Source organism: Pongo abelii, chromosome 12 (assembly GCF_028885655.2).
Source record: "Pongo abelii isolate AG06213 chromosome 12, NHGRI_mPonAbe1-v2.0_pri, whole genome shotgun sequence".
In the NCBI taxonomy this organism is placed as follows: domain Eukaryota; kingdom Metazoa; phylum Chordata; class Mammalia; order Primates; family Hominidae; genus Pongo; species Pongo abelii.
In genome coordinates, this window is record NC_071997.2 from 23,519,805 (window position 1) to 23,538,397 (window position 18,593).

The 18,593-nt window shown below is 40.3% G+C and overlaps 1 protein-coding gene across 10 annotated transcripts in view; it reads left to right on the top strand.

The window, feature by feature from the left end:
• LOC112132112 (E3 SUMO-protein ligase RanBP2-like) overlaps positions 1 to 18,593 on the top strand; it is a 56,474-nt gene that overhangs the window by 19,853 nt on the left and 18,028 nt on the right. For 9 of the 10 annotated variants that reach the window (XM_063713295.1, XM_054546956.1, XM_063713294.1 and 6 more), the window contains 8 exons: positions 1,668 to 1,898; positions 2,243 to 2,388; positions 6,623 to 6,815; positions 12,826 to 12,913; positions 15,018 to 15,227; positions 16,971 to 17,152; positions 17,237 to 17,412; positions 17,580 to 17,703. In XM_063713295.1, the coding sequence (XP_063569365.1) occupies positions 1,668 to 1,898; positions 2,243 to 2,388; positions 6,623 to 6,815; positions 12,826 to 12,913; positions 15,018 to 15,227; positions 16,971 to 17,152; positions 17,237 to 17,412; positions 17,580 to 17,703 (1,350 nt within the window). Of the gene's footprint in view, positions 1 to 1,667; positions 1,899 to 2,242; positions 2,389 to 6,622; positions 6,816 to 12,825; positions 12,914 to 15,017; positions 15,228 to 16,970; positions 17,153 to 17,236; positions 17,413 to 17,579; positions 17,704 to 18,593 lie in introns of those variants that run through there. The other variant, XM_054546981.2, reaches the window with a different exon arrangement.

Consider the following 18,593-nt stretch of genomic DNA (forward strand, 5'->3'; position numbering starts at 1 on the left):
CATGAGATTTATAACTGTCATGCAAAGTAATTCCATTTCTCCTAAAATTTAAGGCTTGCTAAGGTAAACAGTTTCTGACGTTTGTTTAATGAATGAGAGTATTACTGTTGAGAAGGCTTTTTCTCTCAAGTTTGAGATAGAACTTTTTAAAAGCACTCATAGTGGTTTTTAAAAAAATTTTTAACATAGAGTCAAAGACTAGGGCTTTTGCAATAGGGAGAGGCCAGGGTATCATCCATCTCATCCAGAAGAGGAGAAATTGATAAAGGAGAGAGGGGAATGAAATACAGAGTACTAATGGGCGGCTTGGTCTTGAGAGTTGGGGAAAGACGAGTTTAAGTAGGTAAGGTAAAATGGAATTTATGTGTGATAGCATCAAGTTTCTCAGTGAAGGATGAATCTAGGTTATAGGTTGAAAGTGAGGGTCAAAGGAAGGTATGGGGAAGTTGAGGAAATAGGAGGAGGTGTGAAGTGTCAGGGAGTGGAGAAAGTGAGTCTGTTAGTACTAAAATGATATTTTGTTTTAGGCAGCACCAGTTTGATGGTTGAGATAACGAAAATGAAATCAGTTAGCTTGGGGTTATGATTTCCCAAATCTAAGCACACAGAAACCAGTTGGGAGGGTTCTTCTGAGGAAAAGAGGGAATTAGTTGAAGGGATCTGTAAGCAAACAGTAATTATGGATATAAGGGATTATAGCATTTTTTGCCTGACAGAAGAAAGTATGTGTATTTATATGTGTTTACAGGTGTTTAAAACTTGATGATGTTATTGTCTTGAAGGGAACTTGTCATGTGGTGGAGAAGTATATTTCTGAAAGTAAGGGTATGTAGGCCCTCAGTGAGGTGGAAGAATAAGAAGGGTGGTACGGTGGTTTCGGTGGTATGACCAAAATACAGATTTTGAAGACCTGTGTCAGTGGCAAGTGGGTGGTTGAGGTTGGAGTGGAGGATAACATCACTGGAGATGAGGTGATTAAGGAACTGAGTAGTCAGCCTGGGCCACATGGCAAGACCCCATCTCTACAGAACATTAAAAAAAAATTAGCCGGGCATGGTGGTGCATGCCTGTGCTCCTAGCTTCTTGAGAGGCTGATGGAAGAGCATCGCAAATGAGAAGTGAGTGTCCACAAACCCTACTTCCTCTCCTTGTATGTAAGTTCAGAGAGAAAAAGCCATCATGGTAGTGGGGGTTATCCTGAGATGATACTGTCTTCATTTAAGGTCAGGAGGTGATGACAGTGCTTTGAGATGATGATGAAGGTAACAGAACAGTGGGAGGAGAGGGGATGCAGGATTGAGTCAGATTTAAGGAGATACAGAGCAGTTTGAAGATAAAGACCTTGTTGCTGAGGATTGACTGGGGAGGTCTAGGCTTCTGGTGGTGACTCAGTTGGACAGGGATATGTGGCAATAGTCGTGGTAGTCTCTGAAGAGAGTGTGAGCTACTGCAGTAATCACAGGTGCTTTTCTTCACATACAGTTCTTGAGGCTTAGTTTCTGGGTTGTAAGCAACTCTCAGAAGGGACGAATAAGGTATATAGGATGGTGTTTTTGGTGGCATCATCATAAAACTAGACATAGTGGAATGGTGCTCTTTGGGAGCATGACTTGTTTAAAATTGCACAAGTGTTACTCTAATAATTTTTGTTTTTCCCCTCTAAATAGGAACAGCTTCTAGATTGTGAAGGTGAAGATGGATGGAATAAACTTTTTGACTTGATTCAGTCAGAACTTTATGTAAGACCTGATGACGTCCATGTGAATATCCGGCTAGTGGAGTTGTATCGCTCAAATAAAAGATTGAAGGATGCTGTGGCCCACTGCCATGAGGCAGAGAGGAACACAGCTTTGCGTTCAAGTTTAGGATGGAATTCGTGTGTTGTACAGACCCTTAAGGTAGATAAAAGCTATTGGGTCTTTACATTTCTATGTAGGCAATTAGCATACATCTTTTTGTACTAAAGCAGCAGTGCCCTGCTGGACTTAAATTTCTTTTATTTATGTAGAACAGTTATAAAATGAAATTTTTACCAGGATCAGTTAAATTTATAATGGGAAGATTGGGGAGATAACTATGATAACTATATATATTTTTGGTGTTTTCATTTTAAGGTTCATGTAAAAATCAATATAGTTTTACAAATGTGGTTGGAGTGAGAAAAGGAATTTGTAGGCATAAAATGGTTAATTTCTTAACATTTGATTAAGTTTTGTAACTTACTGTTCATTCCACAAAATAGGAATATCTGGAGTCTTTACAGTGTTTGGAGTCTGATAAAAGTGACTGGCGAGCAACCAATACAGACTTACTGCTGGCCTATGCTAATCTTATGCTTCTTACGCTTTCCACTAGAGATGTGCAGGAAAGTAGAGAATTACTGGAAAGGTACGTTGACTTTGAGGAGAATGCTTTAGTATAAATTGCAGTTTTTCTTTTTGCAGTAAGTTCATTGCTCTAAACTTCTTTACTGAATCATTATTTCTATAATGTATCTAGGAGTTATAGTTAATACAGTGAACCACTAGGAGGCAATCTTATTTTTCTTCTTTTATGGGGAAGTTCCAATTGGTTTTATATGACTTTCCTTTTTAGAGAACTCTTATAGTTCAAGCTTGATTAAAATTAGCCTCATGGTTAAATACTCAGTTTTGTCATAGTCAAGCTTAAAATGAATGTTCTAACTGCTGTTTCATATTTTATTTTTTATAATAGTATAATCTTGAGTGAAAATTAAAGTTCATCTGTCATCAGATGGCTAGGTTCACATGTACTAGTATAAGCACTTAGCATCACTAGTATTTCAGAGAATACTGTTCTAGCTAAGAAACAAAAGAACTCAACTATGTGATTTACCTTTTTTCCTAAATTTTGATTTTGAAAACCAGTGTCTCCATTTTGAAAATAAATTCCATTGAACAAAAACATCACTTGGATTTGTATAAAGATGTTAGTTTAGAGCAGGGGTTGATTAGAGCTTGTGGGCCAAATATGGCCCCTGCCTAATTTTGTTAATATTTATTGGAATACAGCATGCCTCTGTTTATGTATTGTCTGTGGCTGCTTACATACTACAAGGTTGGAGTTGAGTGGTTGCAGCAGAGATTGTATGCCTGTAAAGCCAGATTAGTATTCTCCTCCTTTTTGTAGAAAAAGTTTACTGATTGCTAGTTTAGGCTGTCCATTTGTTTGGAAGTTAATTTATTTCCCCATCTGGTATAAGGACAGAAGTTCATTTCACTGAGTGCAGGGAGTAGGTAATTTTCTTGAAAAAGTACATAGTGTCCTAAATTGGTAGGGTAAAAGCAGTATCTAAAAGAACTAACATAACTTTAAGATTATTTTAGAAAACATGTAGGATGTTTTATTTTGTATTCTTTGTATACTCAAATTTTTTGGTCCCAAATTCTTTTTACATTTTTCTTAAGGACATCAAAGATCTTTGTATGTGGGTTCCTTTTTTTTTTTTCTTTCTTTCTTTCTTTCTTTTTTTTTTGAGATGGAGTCTTGCTCTGTCACCAGGCTGGAGTGCAGTGGCACGACCTTGGCTCACTGTAACCTCCGCCTCCTGGGTTCAGGCAGTTCTCCTGCCTCAGCCTCCCCAGTAGCTGCGACCACAGGTGCACACCACCACGCCCAGCTAATTTTTGTATTTTTAGTAGAGACGGAGTTCAGGATGGTCTCAATCTCTTTTTTTTTTTGAGACTGAGTCTTGCTCTCACCAGGCTGGCATGCAGTGGCGCAGTCTCAGCTCACTGCAACCTCTGCCTCCTGGGTTCAAGTGATTCTTTGTCTCTGACTCCTGAATAGGTGGGACTACAGGTGCCCACCGCCACACCTGTCTAATTTTTTTTTTTTTTTTTTTTGAGACAGAGTCTCGCTCTGTCACCCAGGCTGGAGTACACTGGCGCAATCTCGGCTCACTGCAAGCTCCGCCTCCCAGGTTCTCGCCATTCTTCTGCCTCAGCCTCCTGAGTAGCTGGGACTACAGGCGCCCACCACCACGATCGGCTAATTTTTTTGTATTTTTAGTAGCGACGGGGTTTCACCGTGTTAGCCAGGATGGTCTCGATCTCCTGACCTCATGATCTGCCCTCCTCGGCCTCCCAAAGTGTTGGGATTACAGGCATGAGCCACCATGCCCAGCCCACACCTGGCTAATTAGTAGGAACAGGGTTTCATCATGTTGGCCAGGATGGTCTCGATCTTTTTTTTTTTTTTTTTTTTTTTTTGAGACGGAGTCTTGCTCTGTCGCCCAGGCTGGAGTGCAGTGGCGCCATCTTGGCTCACTGCAAGCTCTGCCTCCAGGGTTCACGCCATTCTCCTGCCTCAGCCTCTCCAGTAGCTGGGCCTACAGGTACCCGCCACCACACCCAGCTAATTTTTTGTAGTTTTAGTAGAGATGGGGTTTCACCGTGTTAGCCAGGATGGGCTTGATCTCCTGACCTTGTGATCTGCCCGCCTTGGCCTCCCAAAGTGCTGGGATTACAGGCGTGAGCCACCGCACCCAGCTGGTCTCAATCTCTTGACCTCTTGATCCGCCTACCTTGGCCTCCCAAATACTGGGAGGTCTCAATCTCTTGACCTCGTGATCCGCCTGCCTTGGCCTTCCAAAGTGCTGGGATTGCAGGTCTGAGCCACTGCACCCGGCCGTATGTGGGTTATTTCTATCAGTGTTTATTACATTAGAAATTAAATAAAAAATATGTAATCCATTAATGTAATAAGCCCTATTGTGTGTTAATAATAATAGCTTTATTTTATTTTATTTTTTTGAGACAGAGTTTTGCTCTTGTTGCCCAGGCTAGAGTGCAACAGTGTGATCTCGGATCACTGCAACCTCTGCTTCACAGGTTCAAGCGATTCTCCTGCCTCAGCCTCCCAAGTAGCTGGAATTACAGGTGCCCACCACCACGCCTGGCTAATTTTTTGTATTTTTAGTAGAGATGGGGTTTCACCATGTTGGCTAGGCTGGTCTTGAACTCCTGACCTCAGGTGATCCACCCGCCTCAGCCTCCCAAAGTGCTGGAATTACATTTGTGAGCCACCGCGCAGGGCCAATAATAGCATTTTTTATGAAAAATAATTATTTTCCAACAGCAAAAAACTAGTCAGAAAAGTGTCATTTTTTGTAAATCTTTTTAATGTCTCACTTAATAGAACATAGCTAGATTCTCATTTACTTCCTCTTTCAGTCTGTAAAACTATTACATGTCATGAAGCTTCTAGAAAACTCAGCTCAGTGGGGCGCGGTGGCTCAGGCCTGTAATCCCAGCACTTTGGGAGGCCGAGGCAGATGGATCACGAAGTCAGGAGATCGAGACCATCCCAGCTAACAACGGTGAAACCTTGTCTCTACTAAAAATACAAAAAATTAGCCGGGCATGTTGGCACGCGCCTATAGTCCCAGCTACTCAGGAGGCTGAGGCAGAAGAATTGCTTGAACCTGGGAGTCAGAGGTTGCAGTAAGCCAAGATTGTGCCACTGCACTCCAACCTTGTGACAGAGCGAGATTCTGTCTCCAAAAACAAAAACAAAAAAACTCAGCTCTACATACATGAGAAAATGAGTATGTAAAATATAAATTTTTTTTTGGTATTATTGTGAAAGTAATTTTAACTTCATGGATCCCCTGAAGGGGTTTTTGAGCACCCTCAGAGATCTTTAGACCTCACTTGCTCTGGCTGCTTTATTATAAGCCACTTTAAAATCATGCTTCACGTTTAAGTGTTTGCTTTTTGCTTTTACTTTTCTTCCAAAGTGAGGATTTGGAGAAATTAGGATTTAGAAGAACTAATTTAGAATATAGATTACAAATAATAGGCCAGGCGTAGTGGCTTATGCCTGTAATCCCAGCACATTGGTAAGCTGAGGCGGGTGGATCATGAGGTGGGAGTTCGAGACCAGCCTGGCCAACATAGTGAAACCCTGTCTCTACTAAAAATATAAAAAAAGTTTAGCAGGGCATGGTGGCAGGCACCTGTAATCCCAGCTACTCAGGTGGCTGAGTCAGGAGAATCACTTGAACCTAGGAGGTGGAGGTTGCAGTGAGCTTAGATCGTGCCATTGCACTCCAGCCCAGGCGATAGTGAGAGACTCCGTCTCAAAAAAAAAAAAAAAAAAAGGAAGACAATTTATTTAACGCTGTAATGATCTGTGTAGTAAAGAGAGCAATTACTGTATTGATACTCAAATACCTGTCAGTTATTTACTTATAATTTGGAAATGGTATGTCTAATTTGAGAAATTACAACTGTTAATTAAATAATGAAATTATATGATCAGGAAGAAGCTACAAAATAGTCTCCCAATTTTCTCCTGGTTTATTTTGAAATGTGCACCTATAATCACTAATCTTATATTTATCTGTGATTGGAGGGCTGGAAATAACTGGGAATAAGACATCATTTGAGAGGTTAAGCATGAAGTATAGGAAGCATGCAGGATAAAAATAAGCATTAGATGATTCATAATTTATAACATGGGGAATAAGAATTATTAGAAGTTGAATGTGGAAGATGAAGCTTGAAATAAAATGTTTATTTTGTTTTGAATTAAATAAACCATGATTATTCACAGTGCAGTAAGTGTGTATTATCTGTTTGATATTTTCATATTACAGTTTTGGTAGTGCTCTTCAGTCTGTGAAATCTTCTTTGGGTGGAAATGATGAACTGTCAGCTACTTTCTTAGAAATGAAAGGACATTTCTACATGCATGCTGGTTCTCTGCTTTTGAAGATGGGTCAGCATAGTAATGTTCAATGGCGAGCTCTTTCTGAGCTGGCTGCATTGTGCTATCTCATAGCATTTCAGGTAAGTCTTCCACTTGTAGGAGCAATTGACATTTCACTGAGTCTTGATGTGTTTTAAATGAAGGTGTGCTCTCGTATGTAATGACAGTATGTGAACAAACCTGTGGAATTAAAGTTAAAATGAAATAGTCAATTTGGTACAGTGGAAAATAACTAAGCATACACAATACTGGTGAGGCTGGTGAAACAGAGACGTTGAATGCACTCTTGTTGAAAGCCTGCATTGCCATGATTTGTTTGTAGACACATTTGAAGAGTTTAATCTTTTTACTCTGCCATTTTTGGGAACATGATAAAGATGTAATCTTGTATTATGGGTAAAGCTTGATTCAAAAAGATGTGTTACTTGGACAAAATCCTAATAAGTAGATGTAGGGCAGTGGCTTTATAACCTATGATAGAAGAATATGATTGCAATTTAACATGTTAATTGAAAAACATGTATATAACATTTATGACTGTATTGTGTATATGTAACAGTACATCTATTAATCTTGAAAACATAAAGCCTTTTCTTATTTTTTATTTTTTTATTTTTTTTGAGACCAAGTCTCTCTCTGTCGCCAGGCTGGAGTGCAGTGGCGTGATCTCGGCTCACTGCAACCTCCACCTCCTGGGTTCAAGTGATTCTCCTGCCTCAGCCTCCTGAGTAGCTGGGACTACAGGCCCGTGCTACCACACCCAGCTAATTGTTTGTATTTTTAATAGAGACGGGGTTTCACCATGTTGGCCAGGATAGTCGCAATCTCTTGACCTCGTGATCTACCTGCCTTGGTCTCCCAAAGTGCTGGGATTACAGGCGCGAGCCACTGTGCCTGGCCTTTTTTGAGACAGAGTCTCGCTCTGTCGCCCAGGCTGGAGTGCAGTGGCACGATCTCGGCTCACTGCAAGCTCCGCCTCCCGAGTTCATGCTATTTTCCTGCCTCAGCCTCCCGAGTAGCTGGGACTACAGGCACCCGCCACCACGCCTGGCTAATTTTTTTTTTGTACTTTTAGTAGAGACGGAGTTTCACCGTGTTAGCCAGGATGGTCTCAATCTCCTGACCTAGTCATCCACCCGCCTCGGCCTCCCAAAGTGCTGGGATTACAGGCGTGAGCCACCACTCCTGGCCTTTTTTTTTTTTAATGAGCTTGCATAACTTTTGAAAGGAAAAGAAATAAGCAGTCTTCCAAAAAAGCATTAAACCAGGCTTAGAAAAATGATTGTTAATTTTAGAGCAGGATTTTTTGCTTGGGGAGGGAAAAAAAGGATTCATTACTTTTAGAGGCGGCCCCTCCTTCTAATATAAATCTTTTTTTCTTTTTGAGACGGAGTTTTGCTCTCGTTGCCCAGGCTGGAGTGCAATGGCGTGATCCTGGCTTACTGCAACCTCCACCTCCCAGGTTCAAGTGATTGTCCTGCTTCAGCCTCCTAAGTAGCTGGGATTACAGGCACGCGCCACCACCCCCGTCTAATTTTGTATTTTTAGTAGAGACGGAGTTTCTCCATGTTGGTCAGGCCGGTCTCGAACTCCTGACCTCAGGTGATCTGTGCGCCTCGGCCTCTCAAAGTGCTGGGATTACAGGCAGTGAGCCACCATGCCCTGCCTAATATAAATCTTTTTATTTTTATTTGAGACAGAGTCTCGCTCTGTCACCAGGCTGGAGTGCAGTGGTGCAATCTCAGCTCACTGCAACCTGTGCCTCCTGGGTTCAAGTGATTCTCCTGCTTCAGCCTATTACGTATCTGGGATTACAGGCACACACCAACATGCCGGGCTAATTTTTTGTATTTTTTAATAGAGATGGGGTTTCACCATGTTAGCCAGGATGGTCTCGATCTTCTGGCCTCGTGATCCACCCGACTCGGCCTCTCAAAGTGCTGGGATTACAGGCATGAGCCACTGAGCCCGGCCTGTAAATCTTTTAAAAACACCGTTGATAGACAGTTCACATGTTAAGTACTAATATTTAAAATGCTCAGTAGAAACTTCTGTGTTCATAAGGAATGGATTAGTGAAAATTAATGGATTTAGTGAGGTTCACTAGGTAATACAAACATTAAAAGGTTCTTATAGAAATTCTCAAGTAACTGATAGTTCTTATTTTTATTTATTTGATTTTTTTTGAGATGGAGTCTCACTCTGTCGCCCAGGCTGGAGCACGGTGGCATGACCTTGGCTCACTGCAAGCTCCACCTCCTGGGTTCACGCCATTCTCCTGCCTCAGCCTCCCGAGTAGCTGGGACTACAGGCACCCACCACCACGCCCGGCTAATTTTTTTGTATTTTCAGTAGAGATGGGGTTTCACCGTGTTAGCCAGGATGGTCTCAATCTCCTGACCTCATGATCCACCCACCTTGGCCTCCCAAAGTGCTGGCATTACAGGCATGAGCCACCGCGCCCTGCCAATAGTTCTTATTTTTAATGGAAACTTTAAAATTTATCTGTGTGTGTGTCTATTAGAGTCTTGCTGTGTCACCCAGGCTGGAGTGCAGTTGCGTAATCGTAGCTCACTGTAACGCTGAACTGGGCTCGAGCTTCCCAGAGTGCTGGGATTATAGGTGTGAGCTACTGTGCACAGCCTAAAATTTTTTGATATGTAGTTTTGGGAGGCAGAGTCTCACTCTTGTTGCTCTGGCTGGAGTGCAGTGGCACGATCATAGCTCACTGTATCCTCAAACTCGTGGGCTCAAGCGATCCTCTCCTGCTTCAGCCTCAGCTCAGTAGCTGGGACTACAGGTGCCTGCCACCATGCCTGGCTACATTGTTAAATTTTTTGTAAAGACAAGGTCTTGCTATGTTTCCCAGGCTGGTTGGTCTTGAACTCCTGGCTTCAAGTGATCCTTCTGCCTTGCCCTCCCAAAGTGCTGGGATTACAGGTATGAGCCACCACACCTGACTGTGAACTTTTAATAATAAAAAGTTAGTTTCCCTCTTAATCCATTCACTCAAGTCTCCTTTCCTAGATGACAACTACTGTTAGGAGTTTCTTGGGTGTTCAGAAATATTTTTTGCATATGCGAATGTGCAATACATTCTTTCTCTGCTTTTAAAAAATATTGTGCCTCAATGTGGGTGTGCTTTACCTATTGCCAGATGCCTTGCTTTTCTAAATGTTTCTTCATTGTTCCACTTCAGCACAGAGATACCTACCTGAGTCTTTAACTACCACATATTTCTGTAGAATGAATATATAATAGAAACATCTTAGATGCTTGTATTTTATTTTATCAGTTTATTTTAAAGCTTAATGATCAAATGATTATAAGCATAAAATGTAGGTTATGTGCTGGCATTTGGGTATTTAAGAATTGGCTGACTTTTATGGCAAGATTTTCAGACTCTTAATCAGAGGAATACTGTGGTTCTAGTAAGTACATCTGCATTGCAGCTAGGTATTTAACAAAGTATCTTGAAACCTTTTAGTTAAGATGAGGAAATAGCCAGGCGCGGTGGCTCATGCCTGTAATCCCAGCACTTTGGGAAGCTGAGGCGGGCGGATCACTTGAGGTCAGGAGTTCGAGACCATCCTGACCAACACGGTCAAACCCGATCTCTACTAAAAATACAAAAATTAGCCACACATGGTGGCGGGTGCCTGTAGTCCCAGCTACTTGAGAGGCCGAGACAGGAGAATTGCTTGAAACCAGGAGGCGGAGGTTGCAGTGAGCCAAGATCTTGCCACTGCAGCACTCCATCCTGGCGACAGAGCGAGACTCCATCTCAAAAAAAAAAAAAAAAAAAGGAAATAGTGAATTGAGATGATTTGATTGAGTGGATTCACAACTAATTAACTGGTCACAAATTCAACTGTTGAATAATTTTGTAAAAGAGGCCGGGTTTATGAATTGAGGTCAGTTTGAAAACAAAAAGAATGATGTCAACATTTTGTTTCTTATTTTGTGTGCTCTTTTCAACATATAGATGACAAACTTTGACATGATGTTTAGAAAACTTGTGAGTAAAAGGATAGGCGATACGAATATTTCTAAAATTCAAAATCAGAAGCTTTTAGGTTCATAAATCATATATTTTGAAAAATGAGCATGTTTGGAAAGAATTATATATACATGGTTTAAAATTCTGGCGGCTCTTAAGAATATGCTATGAAGACTCCTTTCTGTTCCCTAGTTATTTACTTTCTCCACTCCCAAAGAAACTAATGTTATTGCTTTCTTGTGTGTATTCTTCAGGAAATGTTGTATGCATCTCCAAGTAAACACACATACATCCCCTGTCTTTAAAAGAAGGAGGAAAACATTTGAAGATTGCATTTACTTTATTTCCATTAACTGTATCTTGGAGATATTTCCATGTCAGCATATATAAAGGGCATTCTCATTAGTTTGGATGCTTGCATATTATTCCATTGTATGGATGTACTGTAGCTTTGGAGTTTTTAAAACCAGGGTCCTAAAACCAGGACATTAGCTTGCTTTTACTTTTTTTTTTTAATACTACTTCAAGTAATTTAGCAATGATTAACTTGTGCCATGAATTCCTGAAAGAATTGCAGTATCAAAGTATATCTGTGCATTTATAATTTTTAGAGCTGCTGCCAAATATCTAACCCTAAAGAGGTTGTATCAAATTACATTTCCACCACCAATTAAGAAAGTGGTGATAGAATTAAAAGCCGATGCTCTAGTCACCCATATAGTTACTTTTGGCATGTTTCTAGTAAGTGGGCATTGCCTATGACTGGACATTTTCAGTGATGGACATTCCATTACTTTTCAAGATAGCCCAGTGCATCTTTAGGTGGTTTGGCTCTTGGTACTTTCTTATATAGAATAAAAATATTCTTCAAGTCTTCTACCTGTTGGTCTTGTTTCTTCTTTTGATGATTGCTTTTATAAAATAATTTTAATATTTGAAGGCAGCTGTCATGTCTTCCCTTCGCCATTCTATTCATCATGATTTTTTTGTTTTCACAGGTTATTACATTAGGATCTCTTTAATTTCCTGGTTGTCCCATTTATTCCAGTGCTATCCAATATTATGCATACTCTGAAAATGTGTTATCTACAATGTGGCATTTCCAAGTGTCATTTCACCTGTACTTTTTAAAGTAGGGTGTCATATCTACTCAGATAGGACAACATCTGCTGTTGTCCTATTTATGCAGGGTAGAAAAGTAATGTAATTAAATTTTCCATTTCTCTGATTGTAACATGAATGTGCTTTTAGTAGAAACTAATTTCTCAGAACTGCTCTGTCTATGCTTTTTTTTTTTTTTTCTTTTTTTGGAGATAGGGTCTCACTCTGTCTCCCAAGCTGGAGCACAGTGGCATGATCATGGCTCACTGCAGCCTTGATCTCCTGGATTTAAGTGATCCTCCTGCCTCAGCCTCCTGAGTAGCTGGGACCACAGGTGTGTGCCACCACGCCTGGCTAATTAAAAACAACTTTTTTTAGAGATAGGGTCTCACCGTGTTGTTCAGGCTGGTCTTGAACTCTGGGCTCAAGCAATCCCCCCACCTTGGCCTCCCAAAGTGCTGGGATTACAGGTGTGGGCCACCATGTCTGGCCGCTCTTTTTTTTTTTTTTGAGATGGAGTCTCGCTCTTTCACCCAGGCTGAAGTGCAGTGGCATGGTCTTGGCTCACTACAACCTCTGCCTCCCAGGTTCAAGCTATCCTTGTGCCTCAGCCTCCCATGTAGCTGGAATTAATAGATGTGTGCCACCACGCCTGGCTCTTTGTTTTTTTTAAATTATTTTTAGTAGAGACTGGGTTTCACCATGTTGGCCAGGCTGGTGTCGAACTCCTGACCTCAAGTGATCAGCCCACCTTGGCCTCCCAGAGTGTTGGATTACAGGTGTGAGCCACCACGCCTGTACCTGGCCTGTCTTTCATAGGTTATATAAATTCCTTGGTTCCCAGTTTTTGCAGTCTTTTCCAATTCAGTTTAATTAATGGTTAACTGTTTATTCATTATCAAAAAAAGTACAGTGTAATAGATAAGACCATGTTACTATTAGAAGTATGGGTATCATCAAATTAAGATTTTTGATTCTAAAATTATTAGGTTCCAAGACCAAAGATTAAATTAATAAAAGGTGAAGCTGGACAAAATCTGCTGGAAATGATGGCCTGTGACCGACTGAGTCAATCAGGTAATAGTAATATTAAACTAATTTGATTTAAAAAGAAAAAGGAATTTCTGTTAAGGCATATCTTATGATAAAATCTTCATCTGTCCAGGAGATAATTTGTCAAAATTATTTCTTTTTGCCGTATCAGTTAAGAGCAATAGGTATGGAAGAGATGCGAAGAAATAGCACATTGTTTAAAAAACATGAATATTTGATATTGTTTTTTCCTAGGTGGAGAGGATTTCTTAACTCTTTCTTTATCTGGCTGCTAGAGCCTCTATCCTGAATATTTAGTCACTTCCTGAACTAAGTATAATTATTGATTTGCCAACCATTTAACACCAGCTGATTCTAAAAACACTGCTGTGGGGATATAAAGATGAAGAAGATATGGATCTGTCTTAAAGAGCTGAGAGCATAGTGAGGAAGATAGAAGATATATACTTACCTTATATTAGGCTCTTGGAATTTGTGGATTTTTTCCCCCATTTTTGGCTTGGGATGAATCCTAAAGGTCTGTTGCATATTACCTGTGATTTTGCTAAGATACAAACTTTAAGGTAGTTAGGTGGCCATTGAATCAAGCAGTGAACTGAAGAAACATAATGGTTTCTATAAGGAGAAGTTTTGATATAAAATTGGATGAATTTTGTAAAGAGCAAGATGTAATATTAAATCAAAGTTATTATAAGCTTTGGTATATAGTTAGGCTGTTGGCCAAAGCTCACATTGCTTTTTTATTCCATAGCCCACTTTTTTTGTGGGAGTTGGGCTTTCAATCCTTAAAGTGACTTTCTACTTTTTTCCTTTTCTCTTTTTCTTCTACCCTTGCAGGGCTCTCATAAGTGCCTTTGCATGGTCACAGTTAGATAAAAATGGCCTATATTTTTATGTCTTTGATCTGGGCATCCCGAGGGTGCCTCTGTAAGTGTGCTGAGACACAACTGTGTAGTGGTAACCAAACCTAATTGCCCAGCAGAATTAACTCGAAGGACGGTTTTTAAAAAAGTTCAATTGAAATAGAATTCGTATACCATACGCTTCACCCATTTAAAGTGTACAGTTCAGTGGCTTTTAGTGTGTTCATAGAGTATTACCATTGTCACGACAATCAGTTTTAGAAGATTTTCATCACTCCATGAGGAATTCCGTACCTATTAGCAGTTACTCCCCATTTTACTCAAACCTCTCAGCCTTGGCAACCGCCAATCTGTCTCTGTAGGTTTGCCTATTCTGAACATTTCACGTAAGTAGAATCATATAGTATGGGGTCTTTTGTGACTGGCTTCTTTCATTTAGCAAGGTTTTCAAGGGTCATCTGCGTTATAGCATGTATCAGTACTTTATCCGAGGACTATGATTTTTTGATTGCTTACTGTAAACCTATGGAATAAAAATCTCTGGGAACGAGGCCTGGAAATAATTCTTTTTTTTTTTTTTTTCCTGAGACAGAGTCTCACTCTGTCGCCCAGGCTGGAGTGCAGTGGTGTGATCTTGGCTCACTGCAAGCTCTGCCTCCCGGGTTCACGCCATTCTCCTCCCTCAGCCTCCCCAGTAGCTGGGACTACAGGCGCCCGCCACCATGGCCGGCTAATCTTTTTTTTTGTATTTTTAGTAGAGATGGAGTTTCACTGTGTTAGTCAGGATGGTCTCGATCTCCTGACCTCATTATCTGCCCAGCTTGGCCTCCCAAAGTGCTGGGATTACAGGCATGAGCCACCATGCCCAGCCGGAAATAATTCTTAAAAGCTGTTTAAAGGAGGATTCTGATCAGCCAGATTTAGAAATCAGTGTATCAGATCAGAGAATAAGAGCTTGTCCCTGTTCTCCTATGGCCACTTAAATCCAGACCTTTTCATCTAAAATGCAAATATGTTTGGCATTTTTCATACACATTACTGTCTTTTTTCCCCCTTCTGCTGTCTTCTGTAGATACTGAGAATATTAAACCTGTACTCTTTTCATTTTCTACCTAAGCACCTGTTTTGTTGTCCAGCTGTATTTTTTGGGTTGGAGGGTTAGGTCTGCAATAATCATGTTATTTCCCCTTTGGGTATACAAATGAGACAATGTGAGCAAATACAATCTGTATTTTTAAAGTGATGGAAATAAATTTTTTTTTCAGGGCACATGTTGCTAAACTTAAGTCGTGGCAAGCAAGATTTTTTAAAAGAGGTTGTTGAATCTTTTGCCAACAAAAGCGGGCAGTCTGCATTATATGATGCTCTGTTTTCTAGTCAGTCACCTAAGGATACATCTTTTCTTGGTAGCGATGATATTGGAAACATTGATGTACAAGAACCAGAGCTTGAAGATTTGGCTAGATATGATGTTGGTAAGTTATATGTTTCAGAGGAAACGGTCTCTGTCTTAATTCTTATAAATTGCCCATAATCTTATTACCCAGAAATAATGACTTAATATTTTCCTGTATTCCTTTCGTGTGTGGGTTGGGCTGGGGGGAGTTTGAATGTGGTGCTGTGGGGGTGGCATGTAGTTTTTGTTGTTGTTGTTGTTTTTGAGACCAAGTTTTGCTCTTGTCCTCCACGCTGGAGTTCAGTGTTGCAATCTCGGCTCACTGTAACCTCTGCCTCCCGGGTTCAAGTGATTCTGCTGCCTCAGTCTCCCAAGTAGCGGGATTACATGTGCCCGCCACCACGCCCGGCTCAAGTGATCCTCCCGCCTAAGCCCCCCAAAGTGTTGGGATGGGACCTGGCACAGTGGCTCATATCTGTAATCCCAGCACTTTGGGAGGCCGAGGCGGGCAGATCACCTGAGATCAGGAGTTCGAGACCATCCTGGCCAACGTGGTGAAACCCCGTCTCTACTAAAAATACAAAAATGATCCGGGCGTGGTGGCATGTGCCTGTAGTCCCAGCTACTCGGGAGGCTGAGGCAGGAGAATCACTTCAACCCGGGAGGTGGAGGTTGCAGTGAGCCAAGATCACACCGCTGCGCTACAGCCTGGGTGACAGAGCGAGACTTCTTCTCAAAAACAAAAAGTGTTGGAATTATAGGCATGAGCCACTGCATCTGGCCATATTTTTCATCTAAATGGTTGTTTATGTATGATTTATCTTGCTTCCTTCATGAATTCTCTCCCATAGTCTCTGTATTAAAACTATAAATATCACTTTTATTGGCAATATAATCTTTTTTATGAAGTAGTCATAATTTGCTTGCTACTTTCTGTTATTGGGCATCCAAGTTGTTTTCAACTTTTTCACTGTTAATAATCATACTCTGATAAAAACTTCAACAAAAAGTGTCTTCATTGCAAGTTATTTCCATAGAGATACCTAAAAACAGAATTACTGAGACAAAGGACATGAACATCTTTAAGTCTTGCAAATTGCCAAAATGACAGAAAGATTATACCTCTTTATGCTTCCAGAAGCACATAACCTTTTCTTTTCTTTTGAGACAGAGTCTCACTCTGTCGCCCAGGCTGGAGCGCAGTGGCGCAATCTCGGCTCACTGCAACTTCTGCCTGCCAGGTTCAAGCAATTGTCTTGCCTCAGCCTCCCAAGTAGCTGGGACTACAGGCATGTGACACCATGCTTGGCTAATTTTTTGTATTTTTAGTAGAGACGGAGTTTCACCATGCTGGCCAGGCTGGTCTCGAACTCCTGACTGCGCATAACCTTTTCAATATTGACTTTCTTATAGAAAAACAGATTTCTTTACTGTACTGATGGATTAATATAGTGATGTTCCATTGCTTTAATGACTTAAAGGAAAACCCATTGTTTTGGGGTTTCTTATTAGGTTAGGTGTTCTTTATTTGGCTTTTGTCAGTTGATTTTGGTTTATTGAGTTCTAGTCAGTGTCATTTTTTAAGATGGACTTAAACATTCTTCATCACTACTATTTTTATTAAAATTTCTAGAAATAATCAAGTGAAAATGCATTTAATAAGAACATGAGATTTTGCCTAACATAGAATTCTCTCCAGCTTTGATATAGAAAAGCAGTTATATAATTAAGATATATATAATGTGAATTGCTTATGTTGGCAAAACTAATGGCACAAAGAAAAATTTCAAACCCTTAAGCCAATTTTTTAATTTGATTTTAGGTGCTATTCGAGCACATAATGGTAGTCTTCAGCACCTTACTTGGCTTGGCTTACAGTGGAATTCATTGCCTGCTTTACCTGGAATCCGAAAATGGCTAAAACAGCTTTTCCATCGTTTGCCCCAGGAAACCTCAAGGCTTGAAACAAATGCACCTGAATCAATATGTATTTTAGACCTTGAAGTAAGCAAAGATTTTAACAAATTAAATATTCTGAATTTTGTTTAATTTTTTTTTTCTAACTTAACTTTTCCTTAAATAAAACAGGTTTTTCTCCTTGGAGTAGTATATACCAGCCACTTACAATTAAAGGAGAAATGTAATTCTCACCACAGCTCCTATCAGCCATTATGCCTGCCCCTTCCTGTGTGTAAACAGCTTTGTACAGAAAGACAAAAATCTTGGTGGGATGCGGTTTGTACTCTGATTCACAGAAAAGCAGTGTAAGTAGTAAAACAAAAATATTGCTGTCACTTAGTGCATAGGTTTTACCAGGGATTTAATCCTCATGTGAAGATTTAATTTGTCATGTGACCCATTAACATATATGTATGTAAGCGCTGAACTGTGTATTTAGAAAACAATTTTAGTAAATTGAACTATTTTTTAGACCTGGAAACGCAGCAAAATTGAGACTTCTAGTTCAGCATGAAATAAACACTCTAAGAGCCCAGGAAAAACATGGCCTTCAACCTGCTCTGCTTGTACATTGGGCAAAATGCCTTCAGAAAATGGTGAGTTTTAAAGTATAAGCATTTTTAAAGAACATTACCTTAATTTTTTAAAATCATGAACTTTTCATTGAAAGTTTTTTTGTTCTGAAAACAGCAGCTTGGTCATATTATGACAGATGTGTTTTTTGTTGCTGCAAAATAGTTAATGTAGTTAAATATAAGCACTTAGAGGAGCAGTACCTGGCACACAGTGAATGTTACATATTAGCTGAGCTGTTACTGTTATTCCTTAATAATTAAGTTCTGATAATTATTGAGCCTGAAAAATTAAAAAAAAATTAGCACAAGGCTTTGTAGGTAAGACCATTATAGATCTTTCTAAATATTTAAGGTGTGTTTTGTGTCACCATTAGGTGTAGATGGTCAGCCTTTTGAACAAACTGACACTACAGAAGAGGCAGGTTTCAGCTATCTAAAAATGGTAACTGTTAAAAAGTAGTTTGGATTGCTACGTTAGGGTGGTATCATTAGAAGCGTTTAAAAGTTGAGTGTAGAGGCCAGGTGCGGTGGCTCATGCCTGTAATCCCAGCATGTTAGGAGGCCGAGGTGGGCAGATCACAAGGTCAGGAGATCGAAATCATTCCTGGCTAACATGGTGAAACCCCGTCTCTACTAAAAATACAAAAAAAAAAAAAAAAAATTAGCCGGGCGTGGTGGCAGGCGCCTGTAGTCCCAGCTACTTGGGAAGCTGAGGCAAGAGAATGGCATGAACCCAGGAGGCGGAGCTTGCAGTGAGCCGAGATCACGCCACTGCACTCCAGCCTGGGCTACAGAGCGAGACTCTGTCTCAAAAAGAAAAAAAAGTCAGTGTAGAATGATCACTGGTATTAAGGTGGTTTAGTTATTACAGTATTTGGAAGCTGAACAAATGACTATTGAGGTACCATTTG